Below are 20,591 nucleotides of genomic sequence, written 5' to 3'. Positions count from 1 at the left end.
CTCATTATCTTATTCTTTTCATTTAATTATTTTTTACATGATTAATTAATGTATGCTAGTCATTTTCTATAATCATCGTAAGAGAGAAAATGAATTTGTATAATTTAATATAAAATAATTAAAGATATTTTAATAAAGAAATAATTAAAGATATTTTAATAAAGAAATAATTAAAGATATTTTAATAAAAAAATAATTATTACAAAAGATCACTTAAAAAATAACAAACAAATAACTCATTTGATTGTATTGAAAGATAATCACTCACTCCTCGTGGAACGTCACAGGAGTTTCACAATCACCATTCACCAAACAAATGACCCACTCATCCAATTGAAACTTGAAGGTATCCTGATCCTTATTGTTCACGGTTCACCAGAACAATACCTGTCAAAATTTATGATATTGAATAGACTTTTAATTTATTTATAAAAATATTGCATTTTGTAAAAAGAGATTATTATGTCAATACGTATTTCTTAAAAATGTATATTAACAAATATGTTTTTTATTTTATTATTTAAAAATAACGATAGATAACAAATAATAATAATAATACAAAAGACCACATGACGAATGTCATATTCCTTTCGCCTGTGAAGAAAATGTCAAAATTTTCGTCTGTTGACTTTGGCAGACTTTTCTTTCGCCAGTGGCACATGTGGTGTTTTTGCACAATCTTGCAAAAATTTTAATCACCTGTTCCTTTTGTATAATGTTGTTGTTTAAATCGAGACAAGTCTAATTTCAATATCTTGATTTCTAACGCTAATGCATGTGAAATTTATTTACTATTTATTTTGAATAACAACGACCTTTAATCACGGATAGAGATACAGTGGATACAGTTGTTCACAGCCTGCTATAACCGTAGATACAGTAACTACAAATCACGTACCATTATTCAACCAAAAAATTATATTCAGCAAAAATAAAATAAAATCACGTACCACTATTATTTACTGCGTGTTTGGTAACGGTCTCTCTACCATTGACATGTGTCAAATTGAAGCAACTAGTGCTTGCTTTCATGTTTTTATGACCAATTTGACATGAACAATAAACATATATAAAAACGTGGATCATAAAAAAGCAGATCCAAACATGCACTTAACTACCTCTTCCTCTTGTGGTACGTTGATATTGTCCTTATTTAACCAAGTAAACGTTATTATCAGCGGAAAAACATGTACTATTGTTTGGTTGTTCGCATTTTTTATTTTTAAAATAAGATAATTTTTTTATATTTTATAACAATTTTATTTTATATAAATGTGTACTAATTTTTAATTTTAACTTTTTTGCTTAATATACACCATTTCATGTTTTTTAATCCAAAATTATCAAATAGTTATAATGGATTGTACATTTTATTTCTTTTCATAATTATTTAATTATAATAGTTTTTAACAATTTTTTCATCTAAATTTATCACAAGTAATTAAAATGAATGATAAAGGTACGTACCACCGTACCAAAGTGGCGTTATTAGTGGTTGATCTTCCTTCATTTAAAGTGGACAGCAAAAATGAGAAATTCCTGAAAGAGTATATGGTATCATGAGAAATATGTGTAAACCAAAACTTGTTAAGAGATAAAATATATTGAAAGTCCCCATCTATTAAGTTGAAATTAAGTATTTTTTCTTCTTTTCCTATCTTTCTCAAAATATAAGCGTTCAAGTATATTTTTCTTATTTATATTTTAAGTTCAAAGTTCAAACATAATAGTACTTCTGAGATGTTCACCAAAAGTAATAAAAAATAGTACTTCTGAGATCATATTGATTTATACAGGTAATAAATGATAGTAAGTATGAAAGGTACTTTTGACCGTTCTTCTATTTCGGTGATAATGGAATACGTAACACTGTTCAGTGATATCTACAGAAGTATTAAATTTAGGTGTTTGTTAACAGGTTCTCAGTACATTGATTACACAACTAATGTTAAATTATTTATATTAAAATTTATGTTAGAAATATATCAAGAAAATGATAAAGTATATCATTAATATTTTTAATACAAAATTATTTTAATTTCTTAATTAATAGTATCTTTAGAGTATCACCTATATAAGCAAAATGAATGTAACTTAATTAGTAACTCACGTTGAACTTGTAAAGAGATTTTAGATTTGATTCTCTTCTGACATGGAAAATTATTACATAGTCTAGATCATGATTCTAACTAATTTTTCACATAATAAATATTTGAGTGTCATTAATTTTTTTTATTGTGAATTCAAAATTTTAACTACATATTGTATAGAGACCGGTTAAAACACATGACGATTTAGAATTATAAGTACGTATTTGGATACTTTTTAAAATCACGATGGAGGATAAAAATCACATAAAATACGTAAATTTCCTACAACAATAAAGAGTAGATTTATCTTTATCATGTAATCAAAATCGATTTTCTTCCAACTCATTGGCACCTGAGAAGCATGCCTAATAATTTATCGCATAACACATCTCAGAGAAGAATACAAAATTTAAGTATAACTAACCTTCAAATTGAAATATAGTTCCATAACTTTATAAAACACCCAAACTTGTAATTAATATTTAAGATAAGAGCTAAAGACTCTAATTAACTAAGATAAATAAATAAAAATACAAGTGAACATTTAGCATATTACAGTATTAATTTTCTCTCTGAACCTTTTAAACTGGTCCCTAAATATTGATAAAATTTATTAGTTTAAGAATTAAATTAATAGACATTCAATATGTACGGAATAAATTATATAATATTATTGTTTCAGAGATTATTAAAGAGAAAGAGTAAGTAATACTTAACTAATTAAATTAATTGTTTATTCCTTAAGTTTATCATGAAGTCTTTTTATTGCATTATAATGGCGATTTAGAAATTAGCTATCTCTACCCAAAAAAAAAAAAAAGAATTTAGCTAGCACCGATTGAAGAAAAAGACATCGAGAATAAATAAATGGAATAAAAAATCTAGAAGATTGACGAATGAGAGGTGGAGAGAAAGCAGAGGGGACAAAATGACGGGAAAATAAAACAATTTAAGAAAAAGAAAAAAATTAAGAATCCACAGTAAGGTGTCAATCCAAGTCAACTGGATCATAAGCTGGCAACCAACGGATCCACAAACTTTTTTTTTTTTTTTCTTCACACAATTGATGTAATTGAAATGATATATCAAACGGCTAAAACAATGGTTTTGACCTAATTTTAAAGCCCCAACGTCGCTGAGATCAATAATAACCCTCCTTGGGACCCACGACTCAGAAAAAGTCAATATCTCCCACTACCTCCAGATGCTTTTTCTCATCGGAAAAAAAAAAGCATTTTCTCCGTTCAGAGAGAGACCAAAATACCCTGTTCAGTGTGTTACATACACTTTGACGGAAAGGGTTAGCTAGCGTGACAGTGCATTCACCTAGTGGACCAAACAAGCCACTGCACTATCTTGTTTTTATATTTATTTTCTTTTGCATCATTTGACCGGGGTAATACCCTATGACCCTCCTCTTTATTTTCTTTAACACCTCCTCCTCTTTCTTTTCTCAGCAAGTATGGCCGTGGAATTCATGATGGGGTACAGGAACGACACTTTCGCGGAGGATAATGCAGTTCGTGAAGCTGCGTCGGGGCTAGAGAGCGTCGAGAAACTCATCAAGTTGCTGTCGCATACTCAACAACAATACCAGACAACCTCAAAGTCTTCCATGGAAAACATCGACACCGACTACACAGCTGTCGCTGACGTCGCGGTTTCTAAGTTCAAGAAGGTCATTTCGCTTCTGGGCCGCACCAGAACCGGTCACGCGCGTTTTAGAAGAGCCCCTGTGCCTGTGCCTGTGCCTGTGGCTTCACCTCCACCTTCGGAACCGAGAGTCTACCGTGCTACGCCGCTGCAGCAGATCCCGCCACCCACCCTTCACACTCACTCTGTCACTGAACACTCTCTGATCCCCAAAATTGAGAGAAAGGACTCTTCCAAGACCATTAATTTCTCCTATTCAAATTCGTTTGTCTCCTCCCTCACCGCTGGCGATACCGACACTAAACAACCGTGCTCGTCGTCGCCGTCGCCGGCCACGGCTTTTCAGATCACGAATCTCTCTCAGGTCTCCTCCGCCGGAAAGCCTCCTCTTTCGTCCTCTTCGTTGAAGAGGAAGTGTAGCTCTGAGAACTTGGGTTCTGCTAAGTGTGGCAGTTCCTCTAGCCGATGCCATTGTTCAAAGAAGAGGTATATATATATATGTGTGTGTGTGAATCTCTTTTTCTTATCCTTAAAAATTGTCAAATATATATATGTATATATATTTGTTGTGTGTGGTTCTGATGTATTCTGATTTGGATTGGTTTGTTGCAGCAGAAAAATGAGGCAGAAGAGGGTGGTGAGGGTACCGGCAATAAGCTTGAAGATGGCTGATATTCCACCAGACGATTATTCTTGGAGGAAATACGGACAGAAACCCATTAAAGGATCCCCCCATCCAAGGTACATAACAACTTAACATTATAATTATATCATAAGCACCTTCACATCTAGTACCTATAATTTTATCTTTGTATATGTTAACTTGCTCGTTGACCATTCAATTTCAAATTTCAAAATGGACCCATATTTTTTATTTTGTTTTACTAAATTGAATCATCTAATTTGTTTCCTTTTTTCTCTTTCCCGTATGGGCTAAATTTAGAAAGATCCTGGCATGCTTTTTTCTTTTCTTTTCTTTTTTCTGTCCTTTCCCTTGAGTGTTTTCTATTTTTATGTGATGTTTTGGAGTTAATTTTGAATGGGTGGAGTAAATGGTAGTAGTAATGAATCACTGAATTGAGTTGTTTTTGGAATTATTAATTTGCAGAGGTTATTACAAGTGCAGCAGTGTTAGAGGGTGTCCAGCGCGCAAACACGTAGAGAGGGCTCTGGATGATCCATCTATGTTGGTAGTCACCTATGAAGGAGAGCACAATCATACACTCTCTGCAGCCGAAGCTACTAATCTCATCCTAGAATCCTCTTAACTAATTAATCATCGTTTTCCCATCACAAAGTATGTTCTGATCATGTCATTCATGGCTTGTACAATTGAAATTTTTAATCGAGCAGAGCTTTATCTCGAAGGAGATTAATTGATGGGGGTGTTTCCATGTTCAGATATCTTCTATGCAATATTGGATTCCTTTATCTTTTCTCTCTTCAAAGACTTGGACCGACTCTGAATCTGAATCCATCACGATTCACGACTAGAATTTTCTTTTCTTTTCTTTTCTTTTCTTTTTTTTAAAGGTGAAGAAGGCGAATTTGGTAACGGATTTTATTTAGTTCAAATCTAAAGAGAGAAAAAGAAGGAAGTGGGGCTTTATTCCTTTTTATTTTCTTTTCTTTTTGATTGCTTTACATGTGGTGCTTATCTTGGATGCTCATAAATCATAATCTCTCTCAACATTAATGGGAGAGTTTCAATGAAAGAAACGGAGTCAAAGAAGAGGACGGACATGTCGTGTTAAAGACAGTTGACTAAAAGAGAGAGTAGTTGGGACGGCAAATTATGGTGAGTGAATGAAGGTGAGGTGAGTGATAGGTATAGGAGAGGGAAAGAGCGATGAATAGGGTTTTTAATGCAATTTTGTTTGGACCGTTTATGGCTTCTAGGATAAAGGTTGGCTAGAAATTTAGTACACTTGATGAGAGGGGTTCGTGATCCAGAAATCCTATGTGGGAAAACCTATGTCAAAGTCAAAATGGGTGGGTGTGGAATTGAATCAGTTGATAAGTTCTAACACTGAAGGGTCCTACCTCGTTTGTTAATTTGTTTATTTGCTTTCTTTCCTTTGCCTCTGCCTTAACGTTAGGTTTGTGGAGCCTATAGCTTCAAGCCTTCTTTGCTCATTCATCCATTTTGTTTCACCATTTACATGCATGTGGCCTCCTCCTCAATAATTTTGTCTTTTGTTTTCTTCCCATACTTTCTCGCAGTCCAAGTCAAAAACATTGTTAGGTTTAAATTCTGGTCATGTGATAGGTAGGCATGGATACAAATAGGTTAGACTAATAAGGCTTTGCTTAAATAGATATGAGACTTTGATTGCTTATAAAATGTAAAGTTTAAGCTTGATTTGTTCTTATTATAGACTTGATTTATAGGTTTTTACTTCTCTTTATATGAGACTCATAGGTCAATAGAAGAAAAAAAATTCTATGTAAAACAAAATATAATTAATAAAAAGTAAAATTAATTTAAGTTATAAGTTATTAGTTTTTTTTCATTTTTATCCCTTACTAATTTATTTGAAAACCCTTTTTTTTATTGTCATTTTATATTATTGAACCAGTTTATTAATTAATCTTATCAAACATTTTTAATTCAATCAGTAATCTTATAAAGTTTCATCATGTAACTCTTAACTTATACTGCATGTAGATTACAAGCTTCCACTAACTTATATGCTAATTTTATCAAATACCTTCTTAAAAAAATACTAACAAGTTAAAAACCATAAATATTGGTTTCTCCGTTAAATATACTTGTCATCCTAATTAATCACTAATCAATCAATGTCAACAAGCATGTTAAGCAACATATATTATACACTAAACAGGATACACGTAAAATGAGCCATAAGCGTGAGGTCCACTGGATTGGTTTTGATCCAAAGACATTATGAAAATAAGTAACAGAAAAACAACAACAAAGTACCAAACAGCAATGTAAGGCCCATTGGTAATAATAAATCATTACCATCAATTGTCGTTTTTCAGAATGCCTGTTTCATTTGCCTAAATATGACGGATGGAAATGGAAATTCCTTGTTTTCTAACCTCTTTTTTATCTTTCCAACAGATGAATGATGTAGAGTCGAAAAGCAATATTTTATTTCTTACCTGTTAATTTTTCATTCAAGAGTAATTTTTTTTATTAGAGGGCAAGGTACAGAGAAAAATATACACAAAGGAGTCAAATAATTTGAATTTGTCCTGAACGGATCGTAAGTCACATTATCCAAAATGAATCCTCATTTTTTACCTTCAAATTCTTCCGGTGAGATTGATATAATGCTAGCTAAAGCACATGATGAATTTCCTACATCCTTATACTCACGAAAATTATCCATATTCTATAGATTTCTCCAAAATGACTAATAATTAGTAGTGGAAATGGCAGTAGCACCTTTAACAGATTTTTAAAACACATTTTCTATTATGAATTAAATTTTTTCGATACTCACAAAATAATGCAAGTTTTACTTCTTTGAAATAATAACGTAAAATTACACTTTGGTTCTTCAGTTTATCTTCAATTTCGGATTTGGTTCTCCTATAATTTAATTCATAAATTTGGTCCCTCAATTTTATAAATCCCTGCAAAATTGGTCCAGGAAGCCCGATTTGAACGTTGACCGTTAACCTCAGATGGTTGATTGCCACATGTCAATGTCACGTGTCAACGTCTGAGTGTTTTCCTGTAAAGGCTTCATTTTTTGTAGGTAAAGTTATACTTTTAGTCTCCCAGTTTTACTCCAATTTCGATATTGGTCCCCTTATAATTTAATTCACACATTTTGTCCCTCAGTTTTATAAATCCTTTTATAAATTCAGTCAAATTTCAGTATTGAAGAAACTGTATTTTAAATTTCAAACAAAAATACAATTGTCATACATAGGCCACTTAAGCAGTCCTATACACATAATACTACATGGGGAGCAAAAAAAGAAAAAAAAAATAGGGAATTCTTACAGAACCTATTAAAGTAAGAGATATGAAAATTTCAGACCCAGATTGGGATTCATGCGCCACTTTCCCAAGTTGAACAATTCCGAAAGTGGGAGAGAGACAAAAAGTGATTTTTCTCTGGGTTCCAATTGAGTGAAAAACTTGCGATGAAAAAAAGTGCGAGATTTATCAAGACCTACCATGTCTCTCTAGCACCAGTAGCTAAACCATTCACAAGATTAATTTTCCAGGAACAATTTATAAAGGGATTTATAAAACTGGGGGACTAAATGTGTGAATTAAATTATAAGGGGATCAAAATCGAAATTGGAGTAAAACTGGGGGATCAAAAGTGCAATTTTACCTACAAAAAATGAAGTCTTTACAGGGAACCACTTAGACGTTAATACGTGTCATTGACACGTGACAGTCAACGTCTGAGGTTAACAGTCAACGTCCAAATCGGACTTCTAGGACCAATTTTGCAGGGATTTATAAAACTGGAGGACTAAATTTGTGAATTAAATTATAGGGAGACCAAATCTGTAATTGGAGATAAAATGGGGAATCAATTTTGTAATTTTGCCAAATAATAATAAAAAGTAATTCATTTGTTCTATTATAATTGTGGTGTAATAGAAAAAAAATATTCCAAAATACTTATTATTTTAACTTTTTAATGTAACATTAATTATGTTTTTTCATTATATTCCTTATAATTTTAATGGTAGACAATACAATTTATAATTAATAATGATAAAAGAATATTTTTATAAAATTTTTATTTATTTTTATCTGTGTAACTAAATTAGAAGATTATTATTTTGAGAAACAAGAAGTATGTTATTAGCATTTTTTTTCTTTTCTTAGCGGAGAAGACTGAACAAAAAAGTCTCACCACATGCATCCAGCTGCATAGTAAGAGCTAGAGATCTAAGAAACTGAGGACCACAGTAGTAGCTTTCACTCCAAATTAAAGAAGGGTGGGATGATGTTCAAAGTTCAAAGGTTCATGAAAGTTAAATTATGGAAAGAACCAATACTCTTATTTTAACGACACTTTGTGACAAAGACTCTTGTAAGAATAGTCACAACAACCATCAATCAAGTAATTAGACATGAGTGTATTAAAGTTAATTCGAGTAATAATTAAGTTTAATTTAAAATAAAAATAATTCTTAATTAAATTTTATTTATTCGGATGAAACTCTGAATTAAGTAGAGTTCTTCTAGTGTGATCAATCCAAGGTTAAGAAAAAGAAAACAGTCATGTAAGAGGGACAACTTTAATGCCCCGTGTGAGCCGTTTTCTTCTGGAGCAGCATTCCAGTTTAAGCACGAAAATTCGTATTTCAAGTGGTGCATCAATTAGTTAATGCGTTCTACTCCAACTCCTTAATCTGACGTATTAATTATTCACCACCCACTAGCAAATTAAAGTATTCTACCAGCTTAATTCGTGGCGCTGATGATACGCCTATATATATATATATATATATATAGGCGTACATTATAATAAACCAGCTCCGTTTTCTTATTCGCATAATCTACTACATTTATCCACCTTAAATGTACATTATAATAAACATCCTCAACTGAAATTTGGAAGCATGAATTCCTTGAAGAAATTACAATTTTCGGTGCCAGAAAACGAAAAACGAAAAAAATTAAAGAAGAAAGAAAGAATTATCTTTTACATGCTCCAACCAATAAGTAAACAGGGAAACTATATTAAATACCCAGATGGACGATATATATATATAGTAACATTGAAGACACCAACTAAGCAGATCCTGATGAATGATTCTTACAATACTGAACGCTACTATCGTCCATTTTTTCCAGCACATAGTGTCCCAAACTATGAGTAGCCTCGACCAAATTTTCCTTGCACAAAAACTCATTCCCAGAAACCTTCTCCACTTTCCCTGAGAAGTCATGCACAAACACATGCGTCTTGGGGTTCCCACCCTTCTTGCTCCGGGCAAGAACGCCAGCGGTGAAGATCGGAGACATTCTTCCGGGAGCTTCCGGCCAATCCCCCCTCGGTCCATCCACCAATATCACATCCCAATCCACTTCATAAACATGGTTTGGAAGGTCATTGAGCCCTAACTTGCACTCAGAAAACAGAAGATTCTGCACTGGCCTGCACTCGTTTCCCACCTGTTCTTTCGTCGAAGCTATCAGCTCCTTCAACTCGCTCCTTTTGGTCGTGTATTGCACGTCATAGGCATCGATTTCAGGGTGTTTTTCTTCGAAGTACGCGGCGTAGTACCGGTTTTCATCGATGAAGACGGTTCTTCCGTTGTGGTTGAGGGCTTTCCAAAGGAGGGTCTCATGGGTGAGGCCGAAGATGAGGAAGTTGCATGGTGAGGGACACTTTCGGAGCACGTCAGAGATGGTTTTTAGGTCTGAGTGGGGCATGTGGAAGGTGTCGTTGGATTTGGAGGCATAGTGGAGGAGGGTGTTGATTACAGTGGATGGTAAAGGGGTGTTAGCGAAACTAGATAATGGGGTGGAAGAGGTAGTGGTAGAGGAAGATGAGGTTGTGTCTCTTGTGTAAATAAGGGTGGCAAGGAAGGCTAATGTAAAGAAGGATATGAAGGCTAAAAGCCATAGGCGATTGGAGCTTCCTTGTTTTTGGATATAAGGGTGGAGAAGGATTAGTTTTGTGTTGCTGTTAGCGTTCTTCATAATGGAGGGGTTTTGGAAGAAGTGGTAGAGCTGCAGATTCTGAGCTCTGAGAGAGAATTGGGGTAGAAGGTTTGATTTAAATTACAAGAAGAGAGACTGTAAGCAATGGGAAGGGAAAATATTATTGAGAGTGACCCTACAATGACCATATCCTTCCTATCAAGTTCTACAATTGAAAACAATGTTATAATGAAAGCGAATAGTAGTTGTTTTAGTTGTGTTGAATTTGGTTTTGCTTATATCCATCATTATTATGTGGTTGGTATTTTGCATTAGTTAATTCCTAATATATGTATTGTTTAATTTATGAAGGATGGTTTGTGCTGAACCAAATATGGATGAAGATGGGAATAGAGCAGTGCTGGGGTGGTTGGACTTAAGATAAGAAAGAAGGTGTAGCCGATAGCTGTAGTGACCCAGTATCTAATTGCAAACCGGAGGTCGCTTTTCCTTCTTCATTTAAGCTATGGTTTCTAAGTAACCCCTTTAGAATATTGGCAACTTATTAAACAAGTAGCTACCTATGAAGGGGACTAAGTACCAGCTGGAACGTTTCCTCTCCTTCAAATACTTGTGAGTTGTGAGTATCGTTATGCAACGACTTCAAAGAAAAAAGTACTCATAATTCAGATTGGGGGAAGCAGAACTTCCAGCTAGGCGCAGCTGATAATAACATAAATTGATGATAGTGAGAATCCGAAGAAAAGAAAAGAAAAATGTGTACTTCTTTCTTGGAGTATTCTACTTTTGCAACTACTTCTCACTTGTTATGACTATTCCTCAAGTTGCCGAGAGTGCAAGATTAATTTTCAAGATACAACTTTCTTAAAAAGTGCAAATTTCTACTTAAAGGATGTAGTTATTATGGACATTAATGTATCTAAGTGGGAGATAAGTCTTTCTTTATGAGTTAGTTTTTAAGTTAAGTTATGCCACCTAAAATCTAAGGTCGATCGTTTAGAATGATACCTAGTTGTTCATTTTTTTAAAAAAAAATCAGTTTTTAGTTTTTAAATTTAGTTTTAGTTTTTTTAAACTAATTTTAGTTTTAAAATAAACTTATTTTAAAAGTGTATCTTATTAAAATTAGTTTAAGGATATTTTTGTGAGGTGATAATAATAACAACTATAATAATAATATTTATAATGATCATGTCTATAGTAATGATTGATAATAGTAATAGTAATATTGATGGGAATGGTGACAAAAGTAAGGATGATAATGGTGATAATAAGAAGAGTGTTAGTGATAGTGATAATAATAATAGAATGAGTGATTATTAAATATAAAAAATAAATTTACAAATTTCTATTTCTTGAGTTTAAAAATAAATATAAAATTATTTTAAAAATGAGTTAAAACTGTTTTAGTTTATTTTTGTAAACAAAACTTAATTATGTATCATGTATATATTACTAATAAGAACCATTGTCATCCATGATCATGGTTTAAAATAACCTACTAATTTATCCATATCACACAACCCCTGATTGTAAGTACAGAAGAAATAACTTGGTTAAATACACCAAAAATAGGTATAGTTGTACAAAAATATTGCATTTTTCCTTGTGCTTTATTTGTGTTGGCCAAATTTCTGAGCCACAAAAGAGGGGGGTGCGTTGTTTCTAAACGTTGAAAACAATGCGGCTCGATAAGAAAAATTATTGGGTGTTGGGCCTTGGGGAAAATCAAGGTTTCACATTCACTGGGTCCAGTGAGTTGTTTTGTGCAAATTTTTAAGTGAACAATCCCAAGGCCTCAACCAAAAATAAGATGTTGTACCAAAGATTTAAAAGGGTAAACTAGCCATGACCAAGAAAAATGAAAACCTATATTAGACTTGTCGGAAGTCAGAGAAAAAGCATCATTGACCACTACTGACCACGAAAATATTAAAGCAAAAAAGAATTTGCCTGCCTTAAAATTAATTACATGTTAAAGCAAAAGTAAATGTAGTATCTTAATAATTAATTTATTGCAAAAATTAACGATTAATATCATATATTTATACATAATCTTGACCAACAATTCCTTAGTGATTTTTTTAAAAAAGATATTAAGTTAAAATCTTGTAAGTAGAAAAATATGGTTAGAAGGAAAAGTCTATTTAAAATGATCAATTATATTTTTTTAAAAATTAATCATCAATAAAATTGATAAATATTTTATATGAATGACGTGATTAATTAAAAAAAGATATAATTTGAGTTTTTTTTAAATATTTTCTTTGGGGATTTTTGTTTCCCTCCTTACCGATAATAAATAACGTTACATATTATTCTTATACTAATAAATACAACATTATATCATCGTATTAATATACTTTTTTATTTTTGTGAATTCTCATACAATATACTAATGTGTATTATATTATAGCAAATATTATAAAATAATAAAAATATTAAGTACAATCAAACATATTATTATATTATTTTGTTCGCTAAGGATAATTCATAATAGATAGCCAAAAACTAATTCTTTTCTAGAGGTAAGGATCACTAAAGGAAATTTTATCTTTTATCGGCAAAGGTTTTTTCATTCACAAGTCAAAAATTGAGCTCCTAGTAGTCTGTTTGAAAAACTTAAATATATATTAATTGTGTCGGACCTTTTGGTCTTCTTATATCATTATATCTAAAGCTTTTTGACTCAAGTAGTGCATATGGAAAACTTATTTATTGTCTTGTTTGGTTGTAAGAAAGGAAAGGGAAGAAGTGAAATTGAATTAGAGAGAGAAATAAAAAGAAAATAAAAAGTAAGATAAATATACAAGAATATAATGAAGTAACGGAAAATACTTAAATAAAAAAATTTGGTAAAAAAGAAAAAAGGAAGAGAAATTAATATTAAATAAATGACTTATTTATTAGTATTAGTATTTACTATTTGCTATTATTATTGTTTTAAATAATCTTAATATATATAAATTCATTTATGTACAAGACATTTGTTTCTTCCAATACCTCCACATTAGTTATACCCTATCATATTAAATTTATAACTCCTAACCTCTTCATTGTCACTTGTCAGCCTACCATTAGATATAGACTACCATATTAAAGTTATAAAACTAGCTGAAAAGGTTAATATCACAAGGAATATGGAAATAATATAATTTATCTAAGTTGAAAAGAAAAACAATTACTATTATCAGGAAATAATTGGTTTTCTCATATATAACTTACTAATACTAACTCCTAACCTCTTCACTCTCTTTTATTCTTCTTTCTATTTATCTCTATATTTAAGAATCCATAGTTTTAATTTTATCCACCTTTGCTTTTGGTAGTCACATATTAAGGTTTAGTCATATTCATTTTTAAAAATATTTTATTTATTTGTGGTTCATCTGATTCATGGCTTATGAATTTCTAACATTAGTTTCAATGTTTTATTTGTTTCCATACTTTGAGAATTAGAATTATACTCTTTAAAAATAACATCAAATTAATAAAATTAAATCAGTTTCACATTCTTACTTTTTTTTTATACTACATATCCCTTGCTTCTTATTTATTATTTTCATTTTCTTTTTACACCTTACTTTTTGTTGTTTCTAAGAGGAGAGAAAACTCTAAAATCGTTTTATATACTAGAGTATCTAAAAATAGAATTTCTAACATAAGTTTTAATGTTTTATTTGCTCCCATACTTAGAGAAATAGGATTATAGTCCTTGAAAGGGATCACAAACAAATTGATAAAATTAAATTGTTTCACATTCCTATTTTTTTTATACTATCTATAACTTGCTTCTTATATATTATTTACCAAAAATTAAAAATAAAGTAATTATAAAAGAACATTATTTTCAATATATTAATCTAACCAATTCTTAAAAATGTATTTTGCTTATAAAAAAATCCTGAACCATATTGTATTGTTCTATAATAACCTAACCATGAACTCTAAAATTATACCTGTATATTTTTTAATTCATGTTATAGTACTTTATTTTTATGCATTATTAAATATCCATGTTGTTACAAATTTAAAATCAACATATATTCTTTTAGTTTTTAGGATTATTTCATTCATTTATATATTTTATTCTTTTTTTTTGCTATCTCTAAGTGTCTTATAATATAATAGATGTTCATAAAACATTTTTTAAATAAAAAAACTATTATCTATTTGAAGGTATTTAAAATATTTTCTCCCTCTCTAGCCATCATATTTTTTTTTTATAATACTTAAAACCTCCAATATATCAAATAAAAAAAATTATACGATCCATCCATCGCACGGATAGTATAACAAAATCGACCATAGTGTAACAAAACTAAGTTCATAGGGTAAAAAAAAAAGGGGGGGGAACTGCTGAGTGACATAATCTATTTATGGCAAGTGGGCGCCACCAATTTTGATGCAGTTTAGCATGGATATTTTGTGGGCCCCACAAATTTTTATTTATGCTATCAAAATAATTACTTTTACCCTCTTCCTTCCTCTCCCTCTTTATTTTCACAATAGATGTAAGGGGGAAAATAAAATCTCAATCTCAGTATAAGACAAATTAACAATAGTGTAGTCATTATTAAAAAAAGAAGAGAGAGAATATAACGTTGTCCATGTATAGTGAAACAGTTCTCTGGCTTAGCCGGGTTGAATTGTGGTTTGCAAAATGTTGGTTTGCAAAATGTTGGTTTGCCCACTCCAAGTTGAGAGTTGATCCACGAGACTAGAGTGCAGCCCCAGGTCTCTTGGGTCTTAGACTAGAGGACGTTGCGCGAGAAATTGGTACATTGCTGCACCCAGCGAAATTGTCGATACACTTATAATTTTTTCATTTTATCCTTTTATAAAAGAAATACAGATCAATTAATTCATAAGTATATAATTTTTAGGTTATTAACACAATGTTTTAACTAACTAAGTTAGTAATCTAATTATGTTATAAAATAAATATTGTTATATATAATATTAAAATTTCTATATATATTTAATGCACATATAAATTTAAATAATAAATTTTAATATAACTCATACGAATTATTTAATTTATATATTTTTTATAAATAAAAAAATATTTAATATTAAAATAATAATTTATTAAAAAATTAAAAAAAATACTTACAAATACCGTATAAATTATACAAATTATGTAATCTATAAAAACAAAAAATATTTAAGATATTTTTAAAATTTTGTTTTAATGTTGGGTGCACAAATAATATGGGTGGTGCACCTAGCAAAGCCCAAGAAATTGATATCTTCATAGTGGATTTATTAAAATTTAATTTTTTCAAAAAAAGGTAGAAATCATGTTTGATTTATTAAATAATTTTTTTTCTTGACATGGAAATTAACAATGTCAGTATCTATATATATTTTTTTAAGATTGAAATTGATAATGCGATTGTCTGTGTTACTTTTTATTTAAATTTTAAAGTAAAAGTAGACAACACCAACATTTTCTACTTTGATTTTTTTTATTATTAAAAAATTGCCTCATTTTTTTCTCTTAATGTTTTTTTTTAAAATTTATTCTCTAATAAAATAAAATAAAATAGTAGTGTACTCTCCAACGTGATGGCGTGATTCTCACGCGAGATAGGGAAGGTAGTTTTTGAATCCTCTACAGAGAGGTAAGTCATTGAACATAAAGTGAGGAAAACGAGTCAATTCATCATTTGCTCTCTGCTCTGCTTGTTCAAATTTTAGGAGCGGAGAATCCAGAGAAAGAGAGATGTCTGGTATCGCCCGTGGACGTCTTGCCGAGGAGCGAAAGTCATGGCGCAAAAACCACCCTCATGTTCGTATCACTCCCTCCTTCCTTCTCTTTTTTCTCTGCTTTTATTTCATCAATTTCATTTTCTTCTTTCGTTACAATCCATGCTTGTTGCTCTCAATTTAGGGTTTCGTTGCCAAGCCCGAGACTCTCCCTGATGCCACCGTTAATTTGATGGTCTGGCATTGCACTATTCCTGGCAAGGCTGGGGTGCGTTCTTTTTCTCTTCATGTCTCTTTTCTGTCTACACTCGCTTTCATCTTCGATGCTTAAATATCTCTGTATTATTGATTTTCTATTTGGCGATTGGGGGTTGGGGAGGATGACAGGGATTTGAAGTAAACTAGAGGGATTGATCTTTGCTATTCGTCAATTTATAAATATACAGCACGACCAATGATTCCAGGTGTAAATACAGAATCGATTTGGTTAGTTTTGGATGTTTGCCCTCCAAGAGTTTTGTGTGCTTTAGAGCCTTATATGTGATGGCAGATGCTTTTTTCTTATTACTGTTACTGATGGTATGGCACCGCAGAATTATAATTTTGCGGTCACATAGTTTGAGGATGGTAAAGTTGTTTGAAACTGTTCTAGTTGTGTGATGTTTCAGGCATAAGCCTTATATATTATATAAATAACTTTGAAGGTACATGATAAGAACCTTGAGAGAACCACACTACAAAATCTAGCCATTGTAGATGGAGTGCCCGATGCCTCGTCAATCCCACACCTAAATCCCTTACTTCCAATATGACTCCAGGGATTTAAATAGTGTGCTATAACAGCGGAGAGGCATCTACATGGGCCACCATAGCGGAGCAGTTCATTGTTGCTGGAATATCAAGAATTGCAGTGTGATAGTGCCACTCTCATGAGTGCTGTGTCTCTTCCTTTAGGCTATTTTGTTGCCACAGCCCCTTCCAACCCCCTTCACCATCTGCTATCTCTGCCTTAATGTTTGCTTAATTATTTCCTCTTCATTATGATTATATCCACAAGGGAAGCTTCGACTTATAAAACGCATCAACACCTATCTAACAAAATCAAACCCAATTACAACTACCGTAGAAAATGCGATTACTACTAAAGAATCTCTAGGACTGAAAGTATAGAATCAAGTAATGTAATAACTTTTACTAAAACTTTAAATTTTATGCTAGTGCATTGTGCATGAACCTTATTTTTTATACCAGTGTTTATATGAAGACTGTTAAAAATTCAAAGGATTAGTTCAATACGTAGAACAGTAATGTTGCTCCCTTGTGCAATCGTAAAGTTGTTCCTTGGTGACTAGTTGGCCATGGGTTGAAATCTAGAAGCCAACCTCTTTGCGTGTGATACCAAGGCTGTGTATAATTAACCTCCCTATACCTTAGGATAGCAAGGAGCCTTTTGACATATGTTAGTTTTTTACAGCAAACGATATTTAAAATTAATTTTTCTGGTTGGGATGAGAACCATACACCCAGGAAACAAGGGGGAAAGGAGGGAAAACCAATGCCATCTAGGTGCTTATGATTGACCTTTTGCATTTAACATAATTAAGGTCATAGAAATTACTCAAATATTCTATCACTATGAGCTTATTTCAGTGAGTCATGTTCTCTGACTTCATGCCTTGTATTAGATTTGCAAATGAATGAGTGAATTGTTCAATAGTGGACATTGTTATTTACTTCATGGTAATTTTTCTGCATGTCATATGTTGCAGACTGATTGGGAGGGTGGATATTTCCCACTGACAATGCACTTCAGTGAAGATTACCCTAGCAAGCCTCCCAAGTGCAAATTCCCTCAAGGTTTCTTTCACCCCAATGTGTATCCATCTGGAACTGTTTGCTTGTCTATACTTAATGAAGATAGTGTAAGTATATTCTTTTGATAATTGCAAGACTTCTTGAAACTAGTAATGTGATTTTACATGCTTCCGAGTGGATGTATTTATAGAATCATTCTTTTACATTTAGGGATGGAGACCAGCTATAACGGTGAAGCAAATTCTTGTGGGCATCCAGGACCTGCTTGATCAACCAAATCCTGCTGACCCTGCCCAGACTGAGGGTTATCATCTATTCATCCAGGTAGCTAACCTGAAAAATCCTACACTTTTTCATTGGAAATTTCATAACTATAGTCGTTTTCAAAGAGTAAAGAACAGCTAGCATAATTAATCAAGGCAAAGTGGGGTGTGGCAGTAAGTAATATACTTTTCAAAGTTTCTGTATATGCAGTGCCTGCTCCCTAGGAGTTGTTAATATACTCACTCTCGTTGTTCATCATTGGTCATTGAACATAGTGCAATATGAATAATAGGTACTGAGACATGGTGGTCTTTATTGCCCAATTGGGTGGATGACAACTTTTCCCTTCCTTTGGGGATCCCTACGGGATTGCCCCATTTGTGGATAGGGAATTGGGGACCATGCTCCCTGCCTTAGGTTCCCCAAATGATAAAACCATCCTTAATTTTATATACACAAATGATTTTTAATCCTTTTCTTAATAATTAGTGTATGAATGTATTTATAATCTTTTCCTTAATATAATTTCATGCATTGACTATTTTTTACAATTTTGAATTTATTAAAAGAAACTTAAATTTGTTGAACCTTCACTTATTATTTTTTGAATTTTATTGTATTATTACTTTATAATGTTGGGGACTCATGGGGTAACTCGAACAAGGATGGGAATCAAAATTACCCCAAGAAGGGGAGTGGAGTGTAACATCTTGATTGTTGACTTCTCGGTGGCTCACACAGTACGACATTTTACATGGTGACACTTCACTCAACTTTTCGTTAGTTAGAACCCTCCATAGGTAGTCCTTTCCAAGACCTCGAAAATAAGTTTTGCGTATTTTTAGGATCAATGGCTAACCCCACAAACCAACACAAGACTTTTTAGCGTGTTTTATCTTCACTCACACACTTTCTAAAAAACTTTTTAAAAGGTCACTCATCCCATAATTCCTCCAACCTAAGCACGCTTAACTATGAAGTTCTTAAGTGATGAGCTACTAAAAAGTAGATGCATCTTGTTGATATAGGTAGCATTAATTAATTCTTTTAAGTCATTCTTAGTTGTACAATTTCATACTTGCACAGCCTCTGGATCCCTCTAATTCTAGAGTGATTCGATTGGGATATTACATGAAGAATGGGGAGGCTCCACTTTTCAGATGCCATCTTGGGGATTCAGATTTTAGTTTTGCATTACCAAACTTGTGTCCTTATATAATAATTCTTTCTGCAGGATGCGGCTGAGTACAAGAGAAGGGTCCGACAGCAGTCAAAGCAATATCCACCTCTTGTCTAGTGTTATATCTGCTCAATATAGGAACTATTATAGTATGTTAGTTGTTGTCAGTTATTTCTTGTTCTGTTTTAAAACTGTTATGTGATTGTTGGCTGCCATAATATGCAGACTCCATGGTTTTAACAATTTCTGCTTACTCTCAGGTCTTGGATAACATGTTAATATATAACAATGTGAAAGTCAACCAATAATACTTGTTGGCGACACTTGCTATGCCTGATGTTCGCTGGTACATTCCTATATGAGTGGATAAATTTACTGTGATGGATCATATGATATCATGACTCCTTCCCCGGAATTTTTCTACTCTGAATTTGTTGTTTCCGTTCTGGAGATCAAACCTAGACCTAGTAGCCAATTGATTGTCATTTTAATTTAACACCTGTATCCATGTCCCATGGCAGCATAAATTATCACTGAAAATTTTGCTACCTAGGTGATGATGAAGATTTTTCTTCTGGCAATTTGCTTCAGTGGCATATGCTGTGAAAGCTGCTTGATTCCTCCCCCAAGCAAAAGAAGCGGGGGAGAATATTCACAATATTGCTTATCCATTAAGGTGTAAGAATGACTTTTGCACTCGTTACATACCATATGTTTTTCACTTTTTTTTCCCATTACGTTTATGTGAGGTTTAGTGGAGAGGTAGAGTTGGCTTATGTATGATGTAAATTTACGTGCTGATACCTGAATGTATGGATCCTAAAAGGAAATGGAATTCTGCCCATTTCCGTGGAATTAAATGACTTGGCCTTTCCGTCATGTGTCATCATCATTATCTATCTATTAAGTTCATGAGGAGACATTCAAAAATTATATGTTTGATTTACTGATTGATGCTACAATTTACTACTACTGCAGTTCATTTTTTAAGAATGGAATAAGAAATAATTTGCTTCCCATTTTTGCCGTATACGAGCTGCCTCCGAAGTTTTAAGAGTAACGAATAGCCTCATACCCAAGTTTGGACCTCTATTTGGTTGTTTCAAATCAAAATTCCTTTCGTTCTCAAAAGAATGTTTAGGATAAATATCGAAACAAATTAAAATAGCATTTCAAACGTGTCTTTGATTTCCATTTTTAAAAAACCTGTTTATAGTATTTTTCAAAAACTAAAAAAAAATAGTTTGTTTGATGTCTTTGA

General features: G+C 32.2%; 3 protein-coding genes across 5 annotated transcripts; 2 read left to right on the top strand and 1 right to left on the bottom strand.

Annotated features, from left to right (window-relative positions):
* Positions 1-3,243: 3,243 nt before the first annotated feature.
* LOC114421960 (probable WRKY transcription factor 15) lies at positions 3,244-5,184 on the top strand. Of its 2 annotated transcripts, none has more exons than XM_028388121.1 (3): positions 3,244-4,229; positions 4,359-4,484; positions 4,852-5,184. In XM_028388121.1, the coding sequence occupies exons 1-3, from the start codon at positions 3,553-3,555 to the stop codon at positions 5,009-5,011; spliced, it is 963 nt and encodes a 320-aa protein (XP_028243922.1). In that variant the 5' UTR covers positions 3,244-3,552; the 3' UTR covers positions 5,012-5,184. The 2 variants fall into 2 exon arrangements, with proteins under 2 accessions (XP_028243922.1, XP_028243913.1); XM_028388112.1 differs by having other exon boundaries at positions 3,249-4,229; positions 4,356-4,484.
* Positions 5,185-9,280: 4,096 nt separating this feature from the next.
* LOC114421953 (protein IRREGULAR XYLEM 15-like) lies at positions 9,281-10,549 on the bottom strand. Its single transcript, XM_028388101.1, has one exon. The coding sequence runs from the start codon at positions 10,396-10,398 to the stop codon at positions 9,484-9,486; it is 915 nt and encodes a 304-aa protein (XP_028243902.1). The 5' UTR covers positions 10,399-10,549; the 3' UTR covers positions 9,281-9,483.
* A 5,444-nt stretch (positions 10,550-15,993) lies between these two features.
* Positions 15,994-20,219, top strand: LOC114421937 (SUMO-conjugating enzyme SCE1). Of its 2 annotated transcripts, XM_028388089.1 has the most exons (6): positions 15,994-16,153; positions 16,256-16,339; positions 17,841-17,993; positions 18,097-18,210; positions 19,385-19,479; positions 19,591-20,219. In XM_028388089.1, exons 1-5 carry the CDS (start codon positions 16,088-16,090, stop codon positions 19,445-19,447), a joined length of 480 nt encoding a protein of 159 aa, XP_028243890.1. In that variant the 5' UTR covers positions 15,994-16,087; the 3' UTR covers positions 19,448-19,479; positions 19,591-20,219. The 2 variants fall into 2 exon arrangements, with proteins under 2 accessions (XP_028243890.1, XP_028243882.1); XM_028388081.1 differs by having other exon boundaries at positions 19,385-20,209.
* The last annotated feature ends 372 nt before the right edge of the window (positions 20,220-20,591 follow it).

Source organism: Glycine soja, chromosome 1, assembly GCF_004193775.1.
Source record: "Glycine soja cultivar W05 chromosome 1, ASM419377v2, whole genome shotgun sequence".
Classification (NCBI taxonomy): Eukaryota; Viridiplantae; Streptophyta; class Magnoliopsida; order Fabales; family Fabaceae; genus Glycine; species Glycine soja.
Note: the sequence above shows the minus strand (reverse complement) of the source record. Positions and strands in the feature narration are given on the sequence as shown.